This window comes from Sycon ciliatum, chromosome 1 (assembly GCF_964019385.1).
Source record: "Sycon ciliatum chromosome 1, ocSycCili1.1, whole genome shotgun sequence".
Taxonomy (NCBI): domain Eukaryota; kingdom Metazoa; phylum Porifera; class Calcarea; order Leucosolenida; family Sycettidae; genus Sycon; species Sycon ciliatum.
The window spans coordinates 60,388,574-60,415,662 of NC_088643.1; the positions used below are offsets into that span (position 1 = coordinate 60,388,574).

Genomic DNA, 27,089 nt, shown 5'->3' on the forward strand with positions numbered 1-27,089 from the left:
TCTACCGGTACTACAACTTGTACTGAGTCGTATGGCGGTGGATCGTCTCCCGAGCGCCGCAAGAAAGCGTTTTTTGCCACTTTGCGAAAAGTGGAAACGTGGACCAACGAGAGTGACAAATGTCAAATCCTTTGAGTTGCCCTTTCACTTGGGCCAGTTTAGGGCCTACTGACAGTACTGTATACGGTATTCACTCAGGCTTGTACTCAAGACTGCTGTACAAGTCATCTATTTTCTTTTGAAGGAAGATTTGGAAGTCCGTTCAGAGACGCACTGGACTCACCCAGAAAACTTTTTGTTTGATCTTTTGGTGTAGATAACTTACTTGTAGCAATCGATCATGGCTGAGAGTGAAGAAGCTATCCGAGAACAAATCAAATCCACTCAACGGGCCATGGTCCAGGAATTGGTCGAGGCAGCAAAAAAGCCGTCATTCAACGTTCCCAAACCGTCTCTTCTTATGTTCGGCAGAGAGTCGACGGAAGGATATTGGCGCTACATGGATCATGTTGGATGGGATTTGGAAGCCGCTCTTCGCTTGCTTCAATCCGCTTACGATTGGCAGAGTAAAATGGGCCCAGCTGTGCAGGGCATTCTGAAGAACCTATTTGCCAAGAATCCAGGATATTTGAGCCTCCGTCAAGTTGGTTTTGACAGGATCGGAAAACCCGTTCTGTACTGTTGCTTTGCTCAGAACCAGGCAAAGCCAGCTGACCTCGGAGTTGACAGCATAATTGCCTTGTTTGCCCACGTGGCAGAGCATGCTGGCAAGTCCAGCTTGCAAAAAGACGTTGAAGAGGATGGACGGAAGTGTGTGGTTGTTTTAGACTGTACAGGATTCGATGCCCGGCTATTCTCCAAGCCCGAGCTGACCTTGAAAGTCTATCAGACGCTGTGTTTGATCTACCCAGGCGTGATTGATTCAGTAATGGTTCTGAACTACACGCAGGAGATTCGCAACACTTGGAGTACACTGAAGACCAGCTTCTCAGAAGAGCTCAACGCCAAAGTGAAGTTTGTCCCGACCACCGGAATCAACGCAACACTGAATGAGCAATTCGGCTTGGAGTTGTCGCAGTGGCTGCAGGCTGAGTTGAAACTGAACAAGGATGAGCCATTGACTGCGTCTCAAATTGCTTTCTACAAGAAGAACGCCAGTCATGACCCACGCGGCTCTCCAGTTTACGTTGACAACTACCTCGATAAAGACGGTTTTGTTGACGGACATCAACCTCATCCAGGCGTATTATTCGGCAAGTAATTTGTTTCAGTGTCCCCCAAACTAACCCGGGCTTTTGACACCGGGTGTATAACACAATCTTGTGACCTAAGCCTCATCTCGGCATGATAATTGTCTGCCTACAAACTAGGGTAGTGGATTTTGTACTAGATATTATTAGAAGTGTCTAGTGTGCCACTGTCGCAAGATCAGCTGTTGCCACTTTTAGCGCTTTTTACGCTTTTATTTTTTTTAATTTTCTGCTCTGTGGCTTGTAACTTTTTTCTCTTGGTCGATTCGGGGGCCGCCGTCAGTGTGTTGTTCGTGCGGTGCTGTATTTCTTCATTTATACTTATTAGGAACGGTTTAATTCCTGAAGCGGCTTGAGTTTCGCTATCTTTCCTGTGTCCATTTTCACCTTTCCAATTCCCAACGAATAATGTGATGTAATCCCGAGGCCATGCTGGATCTACAATATACCACTTGCAGAGTGACAAGTTTTAATATTCAGGCTCAATCGGCACAATTTGTTCAAGTGACTGTCAATATCTGGCGTATTTAAGAGCTAACCCCCAGCCTACCTAGTTTGTTTCCCATTCAGTTCACATGCTTGCAGTTCGGGATGGTCAAGTTCATGTAAGCAACGAGTCCTTCCCACGGTGCCAATCAATACTGCGCATGTAATGCGTGTTTGGCACATTTGTGTCCAACCAGCTGCTTGTGAGCAGTCTGTTGAAAGCACCCATTCCGTCCTGACACGGTGTATGGATGACCTAGCTTGCAATGATACTGTGCATGCTATCTCCAGTTGAGAACTGCTGCAAAATTGAAAGCCATGAATAATTACTCCATCATCATGGCTGCACAGTAATTGGCATTATCCAGTGTTCACATCGCAGCCTGGTACATACAGGTGGAATCCTGATAATTCGAACCTCAACATGCCAGGACAAAACTTCTAATTATCCGGACATTCTAATTATCCAAACATGAACCCACAACACAATAATGTATATCAAAATGCTCTCATGATCACCATGGACATGGTCACGCAGCGTTGGGCTGTTCATCACTCAGACACATGCAGTCCGTGCGCCGCGCGCGCCAAGGGCACGGCTGTTACGGGGAGGTCACTTGGCAAGATGGCGGCGACCTGTAGCAACGCCCCTGGCAACAGAGGTCACACGGAAAGCGTGGGTACGCTCATCGCATTTTTCAAATTTTCATGATCATTTCTGCAGAAAGAAAAGGTTCTGTCACTTCGAATACTTGAAATAGTACTTTTATGGATTTCGTCTCTTCAGTCTCTTGCTCGTCAAAAAATGTTGTTGGAGGCAGCTGTGCTCCGCGAAGTGCAACGGATACCGCTCAGTAGCAGATAAAGGAGATGTGCTTCGCAGGACTCTTTCGCAAAATGACGACCTGCGCCTCGGATCGGAGGAGAACTTTTTGTCAAGTTTACTCAATCTCTGGACAGCTATAGCTGTTTCGACCTTGTTAGGTCTCATCAGCGGAGTTCGCAGTGTGTGGCCGAACAGATCAGCAAGAATTAGTTTCAACCCTGTTACAGTGTTAGGTCTCATCAGGGGAGCTCAGAGTGTGTTGCCGAACAGATCAGCAAGAATTAATTTCAACCTTGTTAGGTCTCATCAGAGGAGCTCAGAGTGTGTGGCCGAACAGATCAGCAAGAATTAATTTCAACCTTGTTAGGTCTCATCAGAGGAGCTCAGAGTGTGTGGCCGAACAGATCAGCAAGAATTAATTTCAACCTTGTTAGGTCTCATCAGAGGAGCTCAGAGTGTGTGGCCGAACAGATCAGCAAGAATTAATTTCAACCCTGTACAAGGAAGGACATGGCACTCGAGAAGGTGAAGCTTATGAGTCACATTGCCTAACTTGCGTGCCAGAACCTCCGCTCTGCAGGTGGCCATGAAGGTGTGGATGGCATCACCCAGAACCTGCCTTGTTGCTGTTGTAAAAACCAGCTTGCCGCTGAACAGCTTGCGACATGCTGCATACTCTGTGAAGAGTCTCGAGTAGCGATCTCTCAAGGACTTTGCCTGGGCAAGCAGCTGAACCTCGCCGCTGTCCGCAGGTGTGCGGCTCTGCACGACTGTAAGGGGAACAGAAGTGAGGGCAGCAATGACATCCGGTTTCAACGCACGGTGTATGTGGTTGCCGACAAATGCTCTGGAGTGATATGCTTGCCGCTTTATTTGGTACTGTGGCAGTACTGCTTCCAAGGAAGTTACGCACGGGCCAGCTGCTTTTTTTAAATCTTTTACTGTTAATTTCTCATGCTCTTTTCGAGCCACATCACCTCTCATTCATCAAATTGAGTTCCTTTTCTTTCTCCTTCCATAGGAAGTGCAGACTTGATGCCACAGTCTGCAAGCCAGCAGCCACTACTTCCTGCTGCTGAATGTGCAGCGTCACACACTGCAGCTGCCTAAGAATGCTTTGTGCTTCTGACTGTAGGTGTAGTTGTTGTGTTGCTGTGTCGTGTACGTTCTTGTTGCGTCTCAAACTGCAGCTGACTAAGAATGCTTTGTGCTTCTGACTGTAGGTGTAGTTGTTGTGTTGCTGTGTCGTGTACGTTCTTGTAGGCATTGATAAGTGCTGTAAACGCTGCAGAGTCACCGTCATCTGCAGCAAGAAACATACATTTGCTCAGTGCAATATCGATTTGATGTGCGTCAGCACAAAGTGCACCGTAAATCCAGGGATAAATCCCTAGATCTAGGTGGAGCACAGGAATACACACGTCTTGCAGCTCAACAGGAAGAATGGCTTTTCTAATCACGTTGTTGTACCGCCGTGCGTGCTGCAAGTTGGCACATGCTGCAACGAACTCTGTATTTAAAGCGTTCCGGCAGCAAGTCAGCAATTGCTTTGTATGGCGGTGATGCAATGTCGTACAGTTTCGTCAGGGGAATATCCATGCCAATTGTTGCATCGTCTAAATGCAGACTGGATGAGGCTGGAGCTACATGCATATTCATATGCATGAGTTTTTTGGTCATCACACAACACATTAATACTCAGCACAGATTCAATGGCTTTCGCATGATCTCTCACAAGGTGCTGAGTTCCACGGCTAGTACTACACAACTTTTCACCGCCTAACCTGCATACCAGCTGTAACTTTTCTTGGTGTTTTTCCATTTCAAATCCACTGAATAAAATAACAATTTCCACTAAATGTTGCAAGAGATTTGGACCCAGCGGGGCCAACAAGGAATCAGCGGGGCCCCAGCAGTAACAAAAAACAGCTACACAGATACTCTTCTCCTCGGGAAAACTACCCTTGACGTGACGAAAACTCGTTGAGCACCTCAAGGAGGCAACAAACTTCGGTGACTAGAACGATCGAACGGCAACAACTTCAGAGACAAATTTCCATGAAGAATGGCTTTTCTCGGCGAAGGAAAGCTCAAATTCACTACTTTTTTCTTTGGCGAAGTATGGTCAGGATGTTGCGCAACTGTAGCCGCGAGGACAGCTCGACGCGGTGATCAGAAGTGGTGCTTTGGAGACCCAACTGAGCAGAGATTGCGTTCAAAATACACCTCCTTGAGTACAAATTTTGAACGTTGAGAACGGGAAAGTCCCGGGAAGCGCCATCTCCTGTACAAAAACCAAGTGGGCCCGTTTTGTACTGTCGTAACAGCCGTGAAGGGGTACTCAAGGGGTGATTTTATTTGCAACCGCGGGAAACGAAGTCACCAAGACGCCTTCATTTGAGGCCTTTGGAATTGGAGAATTTATTGAATTTAGGTATGGCTCTCGTCCCTTCTAGAGAACTAACCAAGACCCTGTGGAGGCAGAAGGAGACTTCTTTGGCTCCGTGAATACACTAGCTATGCGGTGGTGTAGTTAGTTTGAGTGTGTGGTTCGTATTCAAAGTGTTCCAAGCCGCAGTTCACTCGAAGGTCATCGTGGATACGTCTGCACTTGAAAATCAAGGCTGGAAAGGACTGCCTGGTGTGTCCGAACGGTATGTTTTGCACTGAAGGCATTTTTTGTATGAATTGTTGAAAGTGTCTACTTGTTGGAAATGCAAAAGAGATGGTCGTAGATCCTTGGCCCACAACGCCCCACTAAATAAACTATGACCTGTCGTGAAATTATGTGAAATTGATCAACACAATCATCCACAAATTATCCTATGCCAAAGTACTGCAAATGCAAATAATGGCATCCCTTTACCTAGGTCATGTTTGTAGGGCCTTATGTCACATCTTTGCATGATTTCCTCATGCAAATCGTGTGCCTAGCTTCGAAAACACATTGCGCTAAGGGCCGAATATATACCTGTGAATCAGAACAACAGCACTCACTATTGCTTTCATGAGTGGTAATGGTCAGCTGAAAGGAAACTTCTATCCATCAACTCATAAGTAAAGTAATGACTAATCTCCTTGCTGCGCATGTGGTTCCTTCGTATTTACATGTACCGTAAAGTACCGCCAGAGTGCCCCACCATCTCGTCCTTTCGGGGTCGTATCGTGGAGGTGGTCTCCTGTCTGTAGGTTATACGACACGAACTTTGTACACATATTGCACGCTCTGCAGACAATCCGTACCTTCGAGCGGAAACGAGCTCCACACAAAAACCTGCTTAGTGTGACCTTAGTACACTAAGTTGCTCACACCGTACGAACTTCGTTGCACTCTGCCATACGATTTTCCTTTCCCTGGCTGTAAAATCTGTCGCGGCAAAATATAGGTGGGGCGCTCTCACGGTACTTTACGGTATGTGCGCCTCTCTGTGTTCGGTGAATGATTTTGAATATTTGCGCACGACTTCAGGATAGTGCACATTGTGTGGATGTACCTGCGTATGTAATCCTTTCATGATTTAAAAATTAGGAGCCGTGTCTCTTGTAAATGTCGGCCAATTACGTAGCGTTTGGAGACTTGCACCAGTACAGTTGCGTGTCAATTATGCGGCACCCGCGGAATAAAATGAATATTCTGGACGACTGAAGCTACAAAGCCATCTTGTGTTAACAGATCAAAAAGACAGTACTTCGAAGTACCTGTATTTATCACTAGTATTACCCTGAGACAGTCGTGCTCATCTCTAGAGACTGGCTTGTATTTAACTGAACGTAATGGCAACTTTCATGATGCTGACTGTCTACATTTACTTGAAGTAGGACTATAAATACTAAATATAAGGTCTATAAGCTGTCAGTGCGGTGCTGTTGGATACCCGACATGCCATGTGACTGACCGCCAGATAAACGACATGCGATTGTACCGGTCACAGTGTAGCTGGGTTTTCACGAAAAAATGAAACTTATACGATTGTGAGAAAAGTTCAGAAACCACACTTACACACGTACACACACACACACACATGCGCGCGCGCACGCGCACACACACACACACCTGTCCTGTTCTGTTGAGCCACTACCACAACTTGGCACAAGGATCGCATCGGCCCCAAAGGGGCAGTAGAGCGAAAGTGAGAGGTGTTGGCTTCGAGTTCACCTATCTCTACGGTGAACGCAACCTCGATCGAAAGTCATGCCAAACGGATTTATCTACCACACGCGCGCGCGTGCGCGTATACAAAACGGAGGAAGGATTACTTACTCTCCCTGTATGATGTATCTGTTGTATTCGTGAACAATGTCATTGATGTTTTTCCATGCATGTTTTTGAATATGCGAGCATAACTTCCAACATCAAGCGCATTCTTGCTTCTCATCAGCATGTACAAGTTTATGTTGGGCAGTTATGTAGCGTTTGTTTTACCGGCTGCGTTTGTTGGTGCTTGCAGGTCATTGGCATGCTATCTGTTTCACAGAAGCTCGTGTAACAGGTTCACCGTACAGCTATGAATGCAATGTAGCGTGTCGAAGCCACTTCGGTATGACGTGATGCCTCATTTCCTGGTTGCACCAAAATTGCGAGTATGCAAGTGATCGTCAAGCCTGTCCCCTGTACAGTAGCCGTCTTGCCTTGTTACGCTTGGTTCTGACTCTGCGTTCTCGTATACTCCATGCAATGTTACAAGGAATACTGCTCCCTTCTCAAGCAATTCATTGGCAACAAAACGCTCGGCTATGCCCTGTAACTTTGCTGTGCGGTTTGTGCTTTGTCAATGTTGTGTACCAGTTCATGATCTGTGCTTGCTGGTCTGTGTGTTTTCTCTCGCACAATTGAGGCGCTGTAGCACAGTGTACATTGTCGATCATCCTGCCCAGGCTCTAATCTCACGTACCACAGTACGGTTTCTCTTGTTGCTCACTGTAATGTGCATGATACAAGCTCCTTGGTACTCCATCATCACCTGGTGCTGTTGCTGCCATTGTTGGACCCTGCTGATATCCTTCTCGCAATGCCCGAACGTTGTTCCAACAAATGCACAACTCGCTCTTAGTTGTCACATTCGGTTTGGTCTCGTTCCAGTCTTTCGAATTGAGTGAGTGCGTAAACTTGTGTGAAGTGGTGAAGCAAAAGCCGTGCGCCGGCAAACATTCAATGTCAGGGTGTAATGACGCACCAAGGCCCCGGGACTTGCGTCCCCTGAGTGATTTTTGTGTGCCTAGCCTCTAGGTATCATACTATATTGGTTTGGTTCAACTGTTTTGGATGCCCACTGCAATACCATTCACTGTATTATGTGTGTATTATGTGTGTATGTTATCCAAGAAATCTCCCATATTTTTGGGTGGACAAACCTCGCCATAAGTCAGTAACCTGGCATTTTGCACCAACAGAACTCCTAGGATATCAGCGCCGTCTCAGTACCTGGGGACAGTTGTAAAGAAAAAGAAAAAATACCCTTGGCCCACAATGCCCCACTAAATAATCCGAAGGGTGTCGCGAAGACGGCAATTTCCTCACCTTTCTTTCGTGGACGAAAAAAGACACTTCGCTTCGTCCGTTGCGCATGAAACGAAACATGAGGGTAGTGTTTATCAATTAGAATCGGTATCGTGCACGAAGGAATGGCGAAAAGGTACTATGCTCGAGCGCTGGTCGTCGTCTTGTTTGTCAATTTTGAGTCCCATTGAGAATTTTCTTCTCCAGACCTCTCAAATTTCCCGCGGTTGCAAATAAAAGTGCAACTTCTAGACGACTTTTTTGAATTTGGCGCACGGACTGCATGCAGATTTCACAGATACTGAACTGACCTACGCAGCCTGCTCATCCAAACAGTTAATTAATATTTAACTGAACTGACCATTTGCGAACTAGTTACTGTACTTCGAGTCGACCTGTTTCCTGGCCTCGAGTAGAATTGTACAGAAAAATTTCAATGCTGATTATGCCTGGTCCAAAGTGGTTCAAGGCCAGTGCATGTCACATGTTTTCCAGTGAATCCAATATTGTTGCCCTTCAAAATACGGGAATGTTGCGCTGAAAGATAGTTTTGAACTAATTGATAGTCCAGTGGTATGCTAATATTCTCCAAGTTGGATTCGACATAAGACATGTTTTTGTACGGTCATGCACTATCAGCTTGTAGGAAGTTTGGCTCATGCCAGGCCACCGCCATGCCTGATTACACCCTGTATTGGTAATAACAACAGAGACTACAATAGAGAGAGAGAGAGAGAGAGAGAGAGAGAGAGAGAGAGAGAGAGAGAGAGAGAGAGAGAGAGAGAGAGAGAGAGAGAGCGAGAGAGCGAGAGAGAGAGAGAGAGAGAGAGAGAGAGAGAGAGAGAGAGAGAGAGAGAGAGAGAGAGAGAGAGAGAGAGAGAGAGAGAGAGAGAGAGAGAGAGAGGACATCTACCAAGCGCTCCACAACGGGCGAAAGCTCGTTAGCTACATACATGCGACATGTACTACCAAAAAAGACTGGTACGTTTTCACAGTGCAAGACTACGTGGGAACCAGGGAGTTGTTTATACGACTCCCTGGTGGGAACTTCAATTATCGGTCAAGTACAATGAATGCATCACGTCAACGAGTGTACACGGCAGATTGAGAGAGAGAGAGAGAGAGAGAGAGAGAGAGAGAGAGAGAGAGAGAGAGAGAGAGAGAGAGAGAGAGAGAGAGAGAGAGAGAGAGAGAGAGAGAGAGAGAGAGAGAGAGGACATCTACCAAGCGCTCCACAACGGGCGAAAGCTCGTTAGCTACATACATGCGACATGTACTACCAAAAAAGACTGGTACGTTTTCACAGTGCAAGACTACGTGGGAACCAGGGAGTTGTTTATACGACTCCCTGGTGGGAACTTCAATTATCGGTCAAGTACAATGAATGCATCACGTCAACGAGTGTACACGGCAGATTGAAACCTCTCATGTAAACACAGCCTCAGCGTAGTGAAACGGTCTATTGACTATAGCTAAAAATTAAAATAATAATAGTAATATTTAAATAATAAAAGCTTATAAAACCATGTTCAGGGCTAGGGACTCAAAGTAGTTCAGTCTATTGTCAAGTAAAAACAAAATAAAAACAAAAACGGCAACCTGTCATCAGTTTTGTAAGAAAGCTGTGCATTTGCTCCAGAGGACACAGACAAATGGGTGAAGAAAATAGAAAGTTACTGTATGAAAAGACGGTGCAGATGCGCTTTGTGGAGGAAGCGCACCCAGGATGGTAATCGTCACAGTACAACATTGTACATGTGCTGGAGAATACACATCAGCACATGTATATTGTGCAGCATAAACATGCTGTAGAGCTCACGGAGACCAGCTAGCAGTTCACACGTCAAATCACGTAGCACCGTACTGCAGCTCGTGGAGACCAGCCAGCATTGCACGCATCGTACCATAGAGTGTGGTACTGGAGCTAATGGAGACCAACTAGCAGTGCACACACTATAATTATCATACAGTGCAGTACTGGAGCTAATGGTGGCCAGTCAGGAGTGTACATGTCATACCATGTAGTGTGGTACTCATCAACACATGTAGTACTGTACTGGAGCTCATGGAGACCAACTAGGAGTGCACACATCATATCATACAGACTCCTGTCAGTGCAGTCCTGGTGCTGAGTGATGGTGACCAGCCAGCAGTGCACACACACACTATATCATACAGCGTGGTACTGTAGCTAATGGTGGCCAGTCAGGAGTGCACAAGTCATACCATGCATGTAGTGCGGTACTGTAGCTCACAGAGACCAGCTAGCAGTGAGCGCACACATCACAGCATGTAATACTGTACTGGAGCTCATGGAGCCCAGTTAGGAGTGCATATATCGCATCTCGGCAAACCTACTACAGGAAACCAAGCCAAGGATACTTCCATTTCAAAATGCCCGTCGATGAAGCTATGTTGCTATGTTAGACATAGCAACTTGTGCTAGGATTACACCAGCCAACAGCTCGCAAGGCTGCTGAATTGACCATCACTGATTTTAGCCTGGTCTACACCACACAGCTGATTGAAGCCAAGAATACATGGCAGACACAACTCAGGCACGGCAAGTCACAAGACGCACTATGCTGTATCCATCAGAACGATAGACTCGGGGAAATCGTCCGCAAGCAGGAATCCTTGTTTCTGATGACGGTTTGCCTCCTCGACAAACCCAAACCAATAGATGACCAAGCCAGGGCCGAATCTACACATCAGTTACGAAAAGCAGAGAACAAGACTTAGTGCAGACACGAAGGCACGTATTACGCCAGAGATACTGTATAGTCTAGGGTACAATGATTGGCCTTGTATTCACTTGCCGTAGCTGGACGGCATTCATGGCACTGAAACCTCGCTGAGAATAACAAGTATTCACAGCACTATTGGATAAATCACTATGTACTCCCTGCGTATAAGATATGGATAAAAATAACTCCCGTTATCATGAAGAAGTACCATCGGTCCCTTGGTGTTTGTCCTAAACAGGTTTGACTGTAAGTAGAGCTGATTGCACACTTAGTACAGGCTAGTAAAGTGCTGCTCAATAAAATCCGGTCGCGTGAGCCAAGTTTGCGCCTTGCACCATTTCGCAGCCCAGCGTTGGCAGGTCTAGTTAGGGCTGCACAGCACCCGGCGCGTACTTGAGTGACGCGACTGGATTGCATTGAGCAGCACCGTACCGCACATGCAATTCAAGCAAGAAAGTTACGACAAGTGAAATCCTACACTAGCCACAGGGGGACAGCGCCACCACAAACAGACCTCATTTATGCAACACACACACACACACACACACACTGTAAAGTACTTGTAAGACAAAGGCATACGCATCCTAAACAGGTCGATAAGTTATAGCCTACATACACACAAGGAGTATTAGCATCCAGCACAAGCACAGTTGTCAAGTGTGCACTCAGCGGCACCGGCCAACACCCTTACAGATTTCTGTAGTTCCAGAGCTGGTCTTGCAGGTGCCCAGATATTGTCTGCTCATCGCCAAACATTGCCTTGCTCTCAATCCAGTTGATGACAAAACCATTCACAGCTGTGCAATGCAAACAAGTCACCCGAGGTACACCGGGAAAGCACACAGTGAGAATGTGTAGCATGGACGACGGGCAGCACGGTACAGTACTACAGTCGTGGCCAAAGAAATCCGACCCGCGAGTCGAAAGCAGCGCCAATGCTCATGCCCTGTAGCCCTCAGATTGGTTTTTGGACCACGCATGATGTCATTGAAATGGAAACGCGACGCTGCTTTTGACTCATGGGTCGGATTTCTTTGGCCAGGACAGTACTTGTACATTGGTGGAAAATGAAATTCAGCCTGATGAGCAAACGAGAGTTGTCTTCACTTGACAGCCCAGCACTCATAGTGCTAGGGTGGCGCAGTGCCCGGGGCTGTTATACTCATGGGGCTGGATTTCATTTGCCACCTTTGTACTTCTCATAGAATAATGTCTTTGAACAAACAATAATGCTAGATTGTCCGGCAGTTAGTTGAATGAGCTTTTCCCCGGGTGCAAGCTAGCGGCACACACGGCTTCCTGGCCATCGTAAAGTGGGACAGCATACTCGTTCATGGGCACAGGCGAAGGTGGCCCTCACGGGTCATGATAGTGGCTAGTTGATCAAGTGTGTGGCAAGGTTGTGTCAGGTGGATGCCTGTCAGGTTTCACGTGACCACAGGTGATGATTTAGTTCCTGTTGGCTGAGTGCACCAGACGAAACGAGAGTCTGTTTTCTACTTTTTCTGGAGAATATCTTGTGGAACAATTTGAGTTGGCGCACAGGTGTGACGTGCACACAGCGCAAAGGTAAGTGCAAGGATCATGTGTACTGATCAACCATTGCCTTTCTTCTTGCCATGGAAATCAGGTTCAGGTTAAAAAAATTGCTATTATGTGTCGCATAAGCTCAGCAGAGAAGGATATAGTGCTGGGGAGGGCGTGGCATTTTCGTGCCATTGCAAGGTCGCATTGGATTTTGACTATTTTATAAAGTGGTAGACTCACCGATTGGGACTTCAAGCTTGACATCGGGCGTAGACGGGTATTGTTTGGCTTGCAGCTCTTCTTCATCTGCAAGCATGTACATGTACCAGAGAACAACATCAGGAGGATACCAAGTAGCGTGGGATGAATCGTCTAGCCATAGTCACGCTACCGGTAGTAGCTGGGGCACAAAGGATCTCCTTGCACATCGCATTGCATTGATCTTAAATCTATGAAGGTGACATTAGCTTTGGCACACACTACACCTCCATAGAATACGTGATTGCATGATGTAATGTGCGTAGGAAGCTCACCACAGAATGCTGCACCAACAGCAGCCAATTTCTCCTGGAGTTTCAGCTCGCATTCCAGCCCCACGGAGCTTGAGGTGCATACGTCAAGGAAAAAGACATGGACCAGTTGCGTACTTAAAGGGGAAGTTAAGGCAAAAATTGTAAATAGAGAACCCCCGACACAAGCGTTTATCACAAAAGGTCATTTTGGACACTGCCAAAACTTCCCGTGTACTGTATTATAACAAAATTTGTATACTATAGTCCCAACACGGCACCTTTCCCATTTGCATGCTTTCATGATCACAATCCAATTACCCCTACCCCTGCGCCTCTTTGGGCTCCCAGCGGCTTTGATGGGTCCACTTGTATCATAGTTAGTTTTGGCCAAGTGAGTTGGCCCTACTAATAGCATGTATTTTCTTTTCTCCTTTCACTCTGATGATTCTTTAACAAGATGAAACCGGTCAGTAAGAAAGAAAAATGACCTTTTGTGATAGACGCTTGTGTCGGGGGTTCTCTATTTACAATATTTAAGTTCCGTTATAGACCTCCCTCAAGCTTTCCAAACCCTTCGGTATGGACTCCGCTAAGGCCAAACTCGGCATGGGCCGACAGAAACCCGCTACAGACGGCTCTCCTCGCCCACCGAAACGCACTAGATTTCCTGCTGATGACGACGACGTGATCTTCGATGATGATGTCAAAGATGATGATGTCAAAGATGTTGACTCCCCTCCATCAACGCTCCTGCTTGGCGCCTCACCGCTACCGGACGCTGAACTCGAGAGGTATGTGACGTGGTGCATAAACCGCATTGCTACAAGTGAGAAAATTGTCATCGAACAGCAAGGAAAATTGGACAAACTGCAGATTCAGTCTACCAGCCAAGTCTTTGAGCAATACATTCTGAACAAGTTTTCCAAAATGTCTGATAAAGCTAGGCTTCACGAGTGTACCGAATACGTTGACACCGGCATAGCTAGCTGTAAACAGAAAATCGATAGAGCCAATACAATTACAAACGAAGCAAAGAGAGACATGGATGATGTTGTGACAACGCTATTGGATGACAAGCAAGGTGCAGACTTTGCAAGCATGATCCTGTACCGTTTCGACTACCTCCAAAGCTTGAAATGTGCTACCAACATAGTAAAGAACTTGCGTCTCTCTAAGATTGCTGAGCGGAAAACACCAAAACAACCAGTAAAACCCATGGACGTCACAGCACTCCCACCGACTACAGAAGAAATTGGCACCTTAATTAAAAAGGAAGTGGCTCGCCAAGTAAAAGGGAATGCTGTCCAACAGAAGAAAACCATACCTAATCAACCAAAGCCCACTAAACCAAAGTCCACTAAGACAAAAAACTTTGTGGTGAAGGCCTCGTCTGGCAGAAGGAAAGTCAGCCCCCCAAAGGGCAGAAGTCGATAAGAGATTTAAGACTAAGATTTGTTTGGAACTTAAAATTAAGTACCCATTCTACTTATGTTCTTAACTCTGGTTTTCATAACTTTTCTCGTTTTACCTTCACTGAAATTGAAAAACAAATTCTAGGCTATGGTTCTAGTTTTCGTCCTAGTACGTACCTTCCCTCTTCTGTTTCACTATTGAATGATATTAACTCACTAACACGTAGAGCTAGATGGAATGACTTATTTGCTAGAATGGGACCTCCAGTGTCCAATAGCTCGTTCATCCGCAAATTTCACCTTCCTTCAGAGAAAGTACCACCCACTGCTCTACCAGATGTCGAATATTCGCTTCTTGATTTCAGTAATAGGCTTACCTCCAGTGTTGCTACTGCAAAAATTACAAGCAAACGTTCTCATAATTTGACACCAAGTGAGTTTTCAGCATACAACTGTCTTAAACACAGAACAGATATCATTATTTGCAACGCAAATAAGAATCTTGGCACTGTTGTTTTAAATAGAGACGACTATCTAGCAGAAGGTTTTCGTCAACTAGCTGACGAGAAATATTATGCTGTTATGTCTGCTGACAACCAATCTTTGCATGATACATTGCACTCAAAATTGTCAAATATTTGCAAAAAACATTCTGCCTTTCTTTCCAAATCCGACACGAGTGCACTATTTAGTTGTTTCCCTTTCAAACCAGCTAAATTCTATATGCTTCCGAAAATACATAAAAAACTAGTGGCAGGCTTAGTCCCAGGCAGACCTATTGTCTCCTGTATTGGATATTGCACCTCGCCAGCATCTAGATTTATTGATTTTCATCTCAAGACTCTTATTGGTAAACATACAGACACTGTTCTTCAAGATACGTATAGTTTATCTTCTAAACTTGAAAGCTCAACTTTTCCAGCTAACAGTAAACTTGTTACTGCTGACGTTGTTAGTCTGTACACCAACATGAGCTGGGCCGATACTACTGCAGCCCTTGATCAGTTCCTTAGTACACTTGATCATCCTTTAAGGACCCTTTTAGTCGAACTAATTGCTTTTGTTCTGGAAAACAATTTTTTCAATTTTGAAAATGTTTTATACCACCAACAACACGGCATGGCAATGGGGACACCTATGGCAGTAAACGTCGCAAATGTCTTTCTTTACATACACGAAAAGAAGTCTATAGCACTTTTCCAAAAGTCTATCTACCTGTTTGATAGATTCATTGATGATTTGTTTATGATTATCGATGAGTGCATTTGCATTGACACACTTAAGCAATCTCTCTACTCTACACTTCCTGACATACATCTCACTTGGTCAGACGTTAGTGACGAGTGCATTTTCCTAGACCTTGAAATTTTCAAAGTACTTTCAGAGAATAATTGCCACATGTTATATCGGACCCACCAAAAACCCAGAAACGCATATCTCTATATTCCTTTCAAGTCTGATCACCCAAAGTCAAACTTCCGCTCTTTTATTATAGCTGAACTTGTTCGTTATAATAGGACAAATTCATTACTATGTGATGTGCTTGTTATTCGTGAGCGTTTTTGGCACAGACTTCGTCTCAGAGGCTATCCACCCCGTTTCTTGGCTCGCATCTTCGCAAGTATCGAGCCGTCACCTTCTGTTATACCTAAACAGAATAGTAAGAAACATGCTGATAGAGATAGACGTAAGATTACTTTTGTAACTGACTATCATCCTCACTTTGCAAATAATCGCCTAAAAACGATATTAGAAGAATCTTTCTCAACTTCTAACGTAGAGATCTTCTTTCGTAGAACAAAACAACTCTCATATTGAAACGTTCTCGTCTTTTAAGCTTTTAGAGACTATAGATCTAGCATTTCTCCACATTCTTCCTCCATACTTTATTTAATCACAAAACTTTTGCAGGCTTACATGCCTGCATTTTGGCAGTGTCCAAATTTGGACACTGCCAAAACTTCCCGTGTACTGTATTATAACAAAATTTGTATACTATAGTCCCAACACGGCACCTTTCCCATTTGCATGCTTTCATGATCACAATCCAATTACCCCTACCCCTGCGCCTCTTTGGGCTCCCAGCGGCTTTGATGGGTCCACTTGTATCATAGTTAGTTTTGGCCAAGTGAGTTGGCCCTACTAATAGCATGTATTTTCTTTTCTCCTTTCACTCTGATGATTCTTTAACAAGATGAAACCGGTCAGTAAGAAAGAAAAATGACCTTTTGTGATAAACGCTTGTGTCGGGGGTTCTCTATTTACAATATTTTGGCAGTGTCCAAATTTGGACACTGCCAAAACTTCCCGTGTACTGTATTATAACAAAATTTGTATACTATAGTCCCAACACGGCACCTTTCCCATTTGCATGCTTTCATGATCACAATCCAATTACCCCTACCCCTGCGCCTCTTTGGGCTCCCAGCGGCTTTGATGGGTCCACTTGTATCATAGTTAGTTTTGGCCAAGTGAGTTGGCCCTACTAATAGCATGTATTTTCTTTTCTCCTTTCACTCTGACGATTCTTTAACAAGATGAAACCGGTCAGTAAGAAAGAAAAATGACCTTTTGTGATAAACGCTTGTGTCGGGGGTTCTCTATTTACAATATTTAAGTGCTGAGTCGAATGGTCTTGGTCCGAGAAAGCTGAGACGCTCCCTTCCTACTTGAATCCCAATCGAACTCGCGCACTTCCACCGAAACTGGGTGACTGCGCCCTACTAGATGGGGATTTGTATGCAAAATGTCACTAAAAGCGCCATTTCGTTCTTATAAATGCACGGATGACCGCGATTGGCCCATATGTTGTAGTCTTTTGGACGCTGAGTCGACTGGTTTTGGTCCGAAAAGGCTGCGATGCAGCGTTCCTCCTTTATTCCCAATCGAACATGGTTGAACAAGCGGTCACGTGCTCCTGCGTACACCAGTCAGCTGGTCACCGTGCCTGCAGGGTACAACTTACTAGCCTTTTTGACCTTTTTGGGTGCAGTCCTGTCACTCGAGTTGAACTCGAGTTGAACCTTGGTGTGAAAGTTGTCGCCTCCTGGCGTAGTGACCAGGTGATTTGGGCACCCAGGAGCACGTGACCACTTGTTCAACCATGTTCGATTGGGAATAAAGGAGGAACGCTGCATCGCAGCCTTTTCGGACCAAAACCAGTCGACTCAGCGTCCAAAAGACTACAACATATGGGCCAATCGCGGTCATCCGTGCTTTTATAAGAACGAAATGGCGCTTTTAGTGACATTTTGCATACAAATCCCCATCTAGTAGGGCGCAGTCACCCAGTTTCGGTGGAAGTGCGCGAGTTCGATTGGGATTCAAGTAGGAAGGGAGCGTCTCAGCTTCCTCGGACCACGACCATTCGACTCAGCACCCCGAAGACTACAACTGGTGAAATTTTAATTTTTGCCTTAACTTCCCCTTTAATTCAGCGGTATGCGTGTGGGTGTTCAAGTGGTGTGGCACAACACACAATGCTGTGAGGATACTGCTTGATCTTGTCCACCAGAGGACCATAATTGGGATCCTGCAGAACACACTGATCAGAAGTAGCAAGATACACCAGATGCACCAGACACACCAATGATTGATATCTAACAGAAAGATGGATATTTCAGTGATAACTACAGACACAACAACATCTCCATCAGGCAAAAACGCACAGGGCATGAAATTCTGGATTCCCAAACAATCCTGCACGACAGTGCAAGCGGGTGCAGTGCCGCGTGCACACACCGAAAGCCCAAACAATCCTGAACAATGACAGTGCATGCTGGTGCAATGCATGCACACTCCGAAAGCCCAAACAAGCCTTATTCTGGACGCTGGAAGTGAGCCAGGAAGACTGGAGTCTAAAGCGGCCAGTAACGACACGACAACATGGCACCAGTGCATGCATTCCCAACAAAGCAATTTTGGTTGTTGATCAGAGAGGGAGGTCAGGCAACAGTGGGACACGGCGGTGGGTATTACCAGGATGGTCCAAAAGCATTGGGACTAACAGTTGAAAAGTAGTTCACAGAGCACACGCGGTGACATACTGCAGCAAAGTCACAACTCACCTGCTGAACCTCCGCTGCAAGTATTTTATCAGGGATAAGCGGCGGTTGAGCTATCCATTTGGAAACCAGGGACCGAGAGGCTGAACAGGGAGGGAATTTAAAAGGCAAACGAGGTGCCATAAGAGGACAGTGGACTATTAAAACCCTATCACAATGACTTTCATACCTGCCAAACATTGCAAACATGAGATCGGGACAACGACATACCTAGGTATGAAATGTATACAAAATGTAGCTGTGAGGCATACGACTAATGCACTTTTGGGTGCCTATTACCACCCTCGATATCGGGACGGTCCAGGCCTAATCGGCATGGTGGGCAGGTACGGACTACGTTCTTGTTCTATGATTTTTCAGTGAAAACCTGTCTAGGCTGACCGCAAGGGACCTACAAAATGTGGGCCCTGTGTACAGGTGGTCTCCGTATCCATGGTTATTCGACTGGAAATAATATCCCTTGGTCCAAGTTGTATTGTCCTCTAGAAAAGGCGGTCGCCTCGACAGGTTTTACTGTAGCACTATTGACCAGAAAATTGGCAGTCTTGTTTACAAGGAAAACATTAACTTCACCACAACATTCACTTTTGAAGCTTCAGAAGATAAGCGGCTGTACGGCAGTACGTACATGGATTGTTCATCTCATGCAAACAGTATCGCTCCAGGATGATCCTCGCGAGAAGAGTCGGCGCCAAGCATACCTGTCCAAGAGAAGAGAAGAGAAGAGAAGGGACGGGTGAAAAAAAAGGAGCAGGGAGAAATAAGTGAACAGAAACATACACACAGAGTGCACAAACATACGCTTGACCTACGCGTGGGTGCAAAAACATATACATACAGAGTGCACAAACATACGCTTGACCTACGCGTGGGTGTATGGACTTGCTAGTCTGAGAAGCACACTTTGATTATATCTCATTCTCAGCATAAACATGCACATGGAAGAAGAAGAAGAAGAAGAAGACGTAAAAAATTCAACTGTAGAGACAGAAAGATACAGGTCGAGTCCGGATAGTAAGGACCCCGGAGGCATTCAAATAATTCTCACTAATAGACTTTTCGAAGAGCTTTTTCTTCTTGTGAAGAGGTCGCATATTGGCCTCTTCATAAAACAACAGCCTCCTCTATACCCCTCACAAAACCCCACAGCCTCTTCTGGATGATACATACCGATTCTCCAGGCGCTGTCACTTGTGATTGAGTTCAGCACATGGCAGGCGATACACAACTAGATGTACACTGGTACATAATGCCTGATTGTGCGTGGCATTGCCCTGATCCTGGCGGCTAGTTTTAGATCTGGAAGTACACTTGCGCTCGGCGAATCCGACCCGAAGTGCATATTCGGCGCACTCAACTTGCACGGCCGTTGACGCCCTGCAAGTGGTAGAGTGCGGCTGGACGTACACGTGTATACTGCATAGCACAGTGGAACTGGTCCAGGGCGCCAGTTCGCACTTCGGGTCGGATTTCAGTGAGTGCAACTATAGATAGATCGAGACAGTAAGGGATAGATGAAGTTTTACCTCGTTCGCCATCTGTGTCAGTACAGATCCTTCGGGACTGTCCTCTTTCTCACGCAAATACCTACACGGCAAGCAAGAGAGTACAGCACCATCCAAATAAGTATACAGGTAGAGATCTGTTACAGCGTTGGTGCACGAAGAAGTGTGATTGGATCACCATAGATGATTATCACTACATATGATTGGACAGGGTAGTACTGTACTTCAAAGTATGTACAGTGATAACTTTACGACTTAGTCATGATGGCATACACAAAGAGACGTGCATCAAGCATGTAAATACCCTACCGAGACTTGTAAAGTACAAAATAACAACCTGCATCTACTCTATGACCACACTGCTGTAGTGCACAGCATTTACACAATCTCAGTTTCCCAAAGCTTCCTGTAGGTGCCACCAATTACCATAAACGATACATAATGTATGCAATTGAGTGGTCTTGAAGTGAGAATTTGATCACAATAGACGATATATGGCCCAGAATCTGCGAAAACCAGGCTTAGGGTGAAATTTCACAAAATGACTTTTTCCCATTTTCAGCTTCTACTGGGCATGGGAGGTCAGGAGACAAAATATTACAGGTGTGGGTCGACTCATAGTGGTATTAAAAGTATCTCAAACACACCAGGGTATTGTGTTAAAAAATCCAAAAAAAACACAAAATTGTTATCACAGGAAAGAAATGAAGAGAGATCCACCAGAGTGAAGGAAGAGACATGAATGATTTTTGTTTAGGTGACATGACAAGGTAGGCATGTGAGGGCAGGCTTGTTGACATTCTTGTGGCCCCTTCAAGGGCCCTTGGTCCATGGTGCTGCAGGCTGTAGTGGCCATGCACAGTTTTGCATGAATTTTGTTTGCTCCTCACTCAGCACATTCTGGGGCTGCATACATGTACTGGCATGCTCTGGCGCTACACACCACAAGGAAACCCGACTCCAGTTGAGATGGCACCTTTTGAAAGGTGAATCTAGTACAACTATTCAAAAACAAGCAAGAACACGGCCTTTCAAACTGTTCCACTGTTCGTAGTATGCGCATAGTGATAGTGTGCTCGCGTGCTGCAGTGTCTGCTTGGTGCTGACCAGCAAGTGAAATCTCGGCACGCCGTACGTCAATCCCTTGGCAGGCCTTGCAGCTAGCTGTCCAGCGAGGAAAGTCTCGAGTGGAGGCCTCTCGATCTGCTCGCTCGTTCGCCTGGCATTCAGTAGCACTTCATCGCCAAGGACTTCAATTCAAAACATTTTCACACTGCGCTTCTAGCCTTTTTCCTCGTGAACTTGCTGCAAACGTATGAGCTCTGCTGCGCGTGTCCCCTTTGCGTGAGGCCCAGAAACAGCTAGTATCTCCATACTTCGACTGGCTGGGTCGATGTCGTCCAGGTTCTCCTCGCTATCGCCATCACGACTCTAACTGGAGACGATTTCTTCACCATTTTCCGCAGGCAGCAGCTAGCGCAGAAATTTCGCCATCCCTGAGTGAAGGAGATGGAATCCGTTCGACCAGCTCAAAAACTATTCGTTGTGACTAGAGGAGTAGCAGGGAATATTCTACCGGAAGCCCTTTGACTTCCCTGACTGCTGAAACCCTTCCTGCCATGACTGCTACTTCTTCAAACAAGCGAGATTCTCTTTGTTCCACTTCACTGCACTCGAGCGTCCACGCGACACAACCTTTTTACAAAACATCATTTTTCTCAAAAAAATGATTTTCACCCTAAGCCTGGTTTTCGCAGAAGTTGGGCCATATTGCTATGGCAGATCACTCCTATATCCGGTTTATTTTGAGTGGAAAAGATACCTTTGCTTTCGAATTTTGAAGCTGATGACATTATAACCGGTATTATTATTATAACCGCCAACCCTTTAGCCGATCTCTGCCTGCACTATGAAGCGCACCTATCCACACACACACGCACACACCATCATGCCCACCGATGTTCTACTCTAGCAAGTTATGAGACCAATCAACTGGTACAGTCTAGAAAAGTTGTCTTAAAGGCAACTCCTACCTTCGGTAGTACGTTTCCATGGCACTTGACTGGCGGTGTCTTGGTAGCGTCTGGACTGTTTGCTTCTGCAAACAAATAAAACGAGCAAGCACACATGAAGAGAAACAGAAAGATGGTTCTACTCGTTTCTGTGTTGATTATCTCAGGACAGATCATCTACATGTATCCTGTAATATACCAGTTTTTGATGAAGTTTATTTGGCCCGTATTGCACATGTTCAGGATAAAAAAGAATCCATTGATGAAAATGTGTGGATTACACAGGTTGGCAGTGACAAATAAGCACTTGCGCATACGAAGGTTAAAGAACTTGGAACTCTCCTTGCTTGTGAGTGCGTGATTGTTATGTTTTTAACTTCCCGGGTAGGACCTTCGCCGCTGCTTCACTAGGACTTCAAAACCTCCAAAATCGAAGTACTTTTGTCAAAAACAACTCAAGCTGAAGATGCCTGTATATGAGGCGCCCGGATAAGACACATTTGAGTGTACACGCTTACTGAGCAAGTACATAGTAACCTTGGCATGGGATATGTGCTTCACAGCATGCGGCTATTCCATGCATTTGATTTCAAGACGTATATGATGGAGCTGCGACTAATTTGTCCTCACTGAACACCCGGCAGGACCGCCAGACGCCGGTTTTGATTGTGGCCTTTCATACAGTTTGTGTATCGATATGGTGGATACACATGCCATGCCCTCCACAGTAGTAAACACATGTTGGTGGTCAAAAAGTTGGTCTGGCGATAACCTGACCAACCGGACCAGGCCTGCCCGGTGCGGCCGCCGTGGCACACTCTTCAAGGAAGCCGGTGCTGCAACATCAGACCGTCACCATGGCGTTTCCTTCTCCAATGACTAGCCCATCTGGCTCAGCTGAATCTCGCTTGTACGCACTACATCACCAAAATAATCGTATCCAAAAGTCTGAAGAAAACCTGGCCGTCACCACCGGGACTTGAAAAGGAATCGGACAGCGAAGCTCTAAACACCAAGCCATGGTCCAATCGGCATCCAAGTGCAGACCGTCCAAAAGTCTTTTCTTCAGACTCCGTATGACTACAGTACTGTGGGTCGCCGAAGAGCTGGGGGGTCAGCCTCCTAGCCTACATTATAGACCGTTTCATGTATTACAGTCTATGTACAGTTGAGTGACTGTGTATACCTTGGTACGCTGTGCTTGGTGAAATTCTAGCTGGGTCGTTCTTCGGCGCCCGACAGTACTGTAAGTCAACAAACACTACAGTCCATTTCAAAACTATAGACGCGTACCTAGGCAAAAACCGTTATGCCAGCATATATACCACATAAAATCTGTGATCACTTTGTGCATAAATTTTTCCTAATCGGGCGTCTGTTATCCAATCGTTAAGAAACTATTTGAGAGTAATTGTGGAGCGGACCTGAGCAATATTCCGAAAACTATTCTCAAAACGTTCCAGCCAAATTTGAAATATTTCAAAAACACTACGCGTCTATAGTTTTGAAATGGACTGTAGACTCGTTTTCGTCTGCATGCCTACATTGTACATGATGATGTCACACCATAACATGTCCTCTCTCTGCCTTGGTAGACATTGTCATTTCCTGAAGAAGGACATAGCCCTAAACGTTAGAAGAAGAGTCTACAAAGGACGAAACAGTTCTGTCCGCAGATTGAGAAATTAGAATCCTAGATAATTATTGCCGAAGACTGCTTGTGTTGTGCCGAGAAAGGAAATGAGTCATCAACTCTCAACGAGAGAGCTTGGAAGCTCAGGGCCCTACGCTATGCTTTTTTGCCTTGATGACCTAGGCAAAAAAAAGCATAGGGATGTTTTCTTTAAAAAAATACTTTTTTTTAAAACCTGGGATTCGAACCCGCACTATCGCGCGCCCTGCATGCAGCCCCCGATGCACTTCGCATACATACTAATTCTTCCAAGTTGTTTCACATTGTGATCTTGCATTTGAAAGCCCTATTTGAATATGCATTGTGGCCAGCCGTCTTTGATGGCACGGTACGGTAGGGGATAGGTACGGGACAGGTACGATCGAGGGTAATACGACACCGTCTAGCTGCCCGCAATATTCAAATAGGGCTTTCAAACGCAAGATAATAACGTGAAGCAACTTGGAAGAATGGGTATGAATGCGAAGTGTATGGGGGAATGCATGTAGGGCGATAGTGCGGGTTCGAATCCCAGGATATGCCTGAAAAAAAAATAGGAGAATTGAAAAATTTATAACATCCTATGCTTTTTGCCGTCAGATACGGATAGCGCCAGGCGTGACACAAACAAACAAACAAACACACAAACAAACAAATACCAAACGAGAGAGCTTGTAAGCTCAGGGCCCTGCGCTATGCTTTGTTGCCTAGCTCATGGTGCATGTTGTTAGAACTGATGGAAATGCTTTTTCCTTTGATTAGCTACATCATTGTATTGCAAAAAACGTTTCAATGAGATACTGAAGTAACGTCTTCTGCATAGCTATGGGACCGGCGCTGACTCTGCCGATCACGGGCGTTCTGGAGTCGACGGGATGTCTGTCCTGACGTTTCCTGGGACCGGTGCTGACTCTGCCGATCACGGGCGTTCTTCTTATTCTTATTATTATTATACTGACGGCAACTAACATCCATTCTGATTGCATTTACTCGTCTCCCTACTTCGTATTTCTTTCCAGAAAATCTCCCCATACAGCAGGGAGTCGTTTACATAATAATTATGACTCCCTGCTATACATCTACATGACTGTATATACGTTATAATTATTATGCTATCGGCCTACATGCGATTCCCGGGCTGGTCGACAGGCGGCCCAGCCAGCCTGCTAGTGGGATCTCGGCCTCGCACACAAATCCACACAAAATGTTACTGCACTGAATGCATTCCCCCGATACACTTCGCATATATACTCATTCTCTTGATGGTACCGTACTCTTGATGGTACGGGACAGGTACGGGATAGCGCCAGGCATGTCGATGGCACAAACCAGGGAGTAGTACAATACCGGTATTGTACTACTCCCTGGCACAAACAAACAAAAATATTGTGGCCAGCTGTCTTTGTTGGTACGCTACAGTACGGGACAGATACGGGATAGCGCCAGGCGTGACACAAACAAACAAACAAACAAACAAACACCAAACGAGAGAGCTTGGAAGCTCAGGGCCCTGCGCTATGCTTTGTTGCCTAGCTCATCGTGCATGTTGTTAGAACTGATGGAAATGCTTTTTCCTTTGACTAGCTACATCATTGTACTGCAAAAACGTTTCAATGAGTTACTGAAGTAACGTCTTCTGCATAGCTATGGGACCGACGCTGACTCTTCCGATCACGGGCGTTCTGGAGTCGACGGGATGTCTGTCCTGACGTTCCCTGGGACCAGCGCTGACTCTGCCCATCACGGGCGTTCTTCTTATTCTTATTATACTGACGGCAACTAACATCCATTCTGATTGCATTTACTCGTCTCCCTACTTCGTATTTCTTTCCAGAAAATCTCCCCATACAGCAGGGAGTCGTTTACATAATATGACTCCCTGCTATACATCTACATGACTGTATATACGGTAAAATTATTATGCTATCGGCCTACATGCGATTCCCGGGCTGGTCGACAGGCGGCCCAGCCAGCCTGTTAGTGGGATCTCGGCCTCGCACACAAATCCACACAAAATGTTACTGCACTGAATGCATTCCCCCGATACACTTCGCATATATACTCATTCTCTTGATGGTACCGTACTCTTGATAGTACGGGACAGGTACGGGATAGCGTCAGGTATGTCGATGGCACAAACAAACAAAAATATTGTGACCAGCTGTCTATGCTGGTACGGTACGGTACGGGACAGATACGGGATAGCAAAAGGCGTGACACAAACAAACAAACAAACAAACACCAAATTAAAGCTGTGTGGACCCTGGCTAGCGCCAGACGTTACTGAAGTAACGTCTTCTGCATAGCTACGGGAATTAAAGCTGTGTGGACCCTGGCTAGCGCCAGACGTTACTGAAGTAACGTCTTCTGCATAGCTACGGGAATTAAAGCTGTGTGGACCCTGGCTAGCGCCAGACGTTACTGAAGTAACGTCTTCTGCATAGCTACGGGAATTAAATTTCAAATTATTATGAACAAACGGCGAGGAGACAACAATTTGATAACCGCAATCAGTAATACTGCTCGAGCTGGATCGACATTTGTGTACACTTTATTCATGTAATGTAAAACTGTGGAGACAATGCGTATTATGCTGCAAAATAACTTTTACCTGATAGAGATGAGCATAGATGCTGAGAAGAGTATCACGACTTACACTGTGCAGGAAGAAATCAGAACAAAATATCTAAAAAAATTATCACTCCTTGTAATATTCATGAGTTCAAGGGATTCCTATTCTAAACAATTGATTGAAATCACATTACGGTATTACCGGTATTTCATGAATAGTAGTAGAAGAGAAGACGACAATCCTACCTCGGATAGTTCAACATGATTTCTTGCAATATACTGTCTCTGGATTCAGTCAAGCGCATCGCTGACACGATTTCCAAATACACCTGGCGTTTCATTACAAAATTGAATACTGCACTGCTATTCGTACTTCAATGGAGATCGTATTGCGAGCAATTCTATAATCGTGTACCGGTAAGTCACATTCTCTAAGGGGCAGTTGAAGCCATCTCATTCTTCAACAGCCGCCTGTGCACACGCAGTTTTGTTTCATAATAATACCGTAATAGATAGTAGATACAGAACTACAATACAACTCGACGCAAGGAGTTTTTGGCCAGAGGCAGCTAGCTGCATGCACTGATTTTGATTTGAAATCGCCGCTAGCTCTAGCTCGACATGCTGCATTTAGAAAAGCGATCCTGTCAGCTTTTCTATTATTGTGTTCACATGGCAGAAAAAACGACACCGCTATGCTACGTAAGTTTCTACGTAAGGTGCTCGGTACTTCACTTAGGCTACGTAAGTTTCTACGTAAGGTGCTCGGTATTAGATCTACCAACGGGTGGTAGCCGCGTGCTGTGCACGTGCACGGCAGACATTGTGTTGCATGCCGTGCAGTCCGTTTTCGGATGTGCATGCGCGAGGAACTTCCTTCTTTGGAACTGCTTCTTGCATGAGCTGTTTCGGATATTTCGTGTCCTGGCTTATTTCGCTTCGGCTCTGCTGAGACCTCTTTTCACGGAATATTACTCAATGACAGGTGAGTTGACCAGTTCCCTTTGA

The 27,089-nt window shown here is 45.5% G+C and overlaps 2 protein-coding genes and 1 long non-coding RNA gene across 4 annotated transcripts; 2 read left to right on the forward strand and 1 right to left on the reverse strand.

Moving 5' to 3' along the window:
* The first annotated feature begins 340 nt into the window (after nucleotides 1–340).
* LOC135805950 (uncharacterized) lies at nucleotides 341–1,261 on the forward strand. Its single transcript, XM_065320077.1, has one exon. The coding sequence runs from the start codon at nucleotides 341–343 to the stop codon at nucleotides 1,259–1,261; it is 921 nt and encodes a 306-aa protein (XP_065176149.1).
* Nucleotides 1,262–4,899: 3,638 nt separating this feature from the next.
* LOC135804690 (uncharacterized) lies at nucleotides 4,900–7,638 on the forward strand. The gene is made up of 2 exons (XR_010551075.1): nucleotides 4,900–5,216; nucleotides 7,011–7,638. It is a non-coding gene; the product is annotated as an uncharacterized LOC135804690 (long non-coding RNA).
* A 1,739-nt stretch (nucleotides 7,639–9,377) lies between these two features.
* On the reverse strand, nucleotides 9,378–26,648 carry LOC135804691 (CDAN1-interacting nuclease 1-like). Of its 2 annotated transcripts, none has more exons than XM_065318615.1 (11): nucleotides 26,328–26,648; nucleotides 26,122–26,167; nucleotides 21,860–21,924; nucleotides 19,848–19,908; nucleotides 18,950–19,022; nucleotides 18,325–18,404; nucleotides 17,752–17,801; nucleotides 12,867–12,934; nucleotides 12,574–12,639; nucleotides 11,498–11,603; nucleotides 9,378–10,763 (listed from the first exon to the last, which is right to left on the reverse strand). In XM_065318615.1, exons 1-11 carry the CDS (start codon nucleotides 26,420–26,422, stop codon nucleotides 10,640–10,642), a joined length of 834 nt encoding a protein of 277 aa, XP_065174687.1. In that variant the 5' UTR covers nucleotides 26,423–26,648; the 3' UTR covers nucleotides 9,378–10,639. The 2 variants fall into 2 exon arrangements, with proteins under 2 accessions (XP_065174687.1, XP_065174686.1); XM_065318614.1 differs by having other exon boundaries at nucleotides 12,867–12,979.
* Between the last annotated feature and the right edge of the window lie 441 nt (nucleotides 26,649–27,089).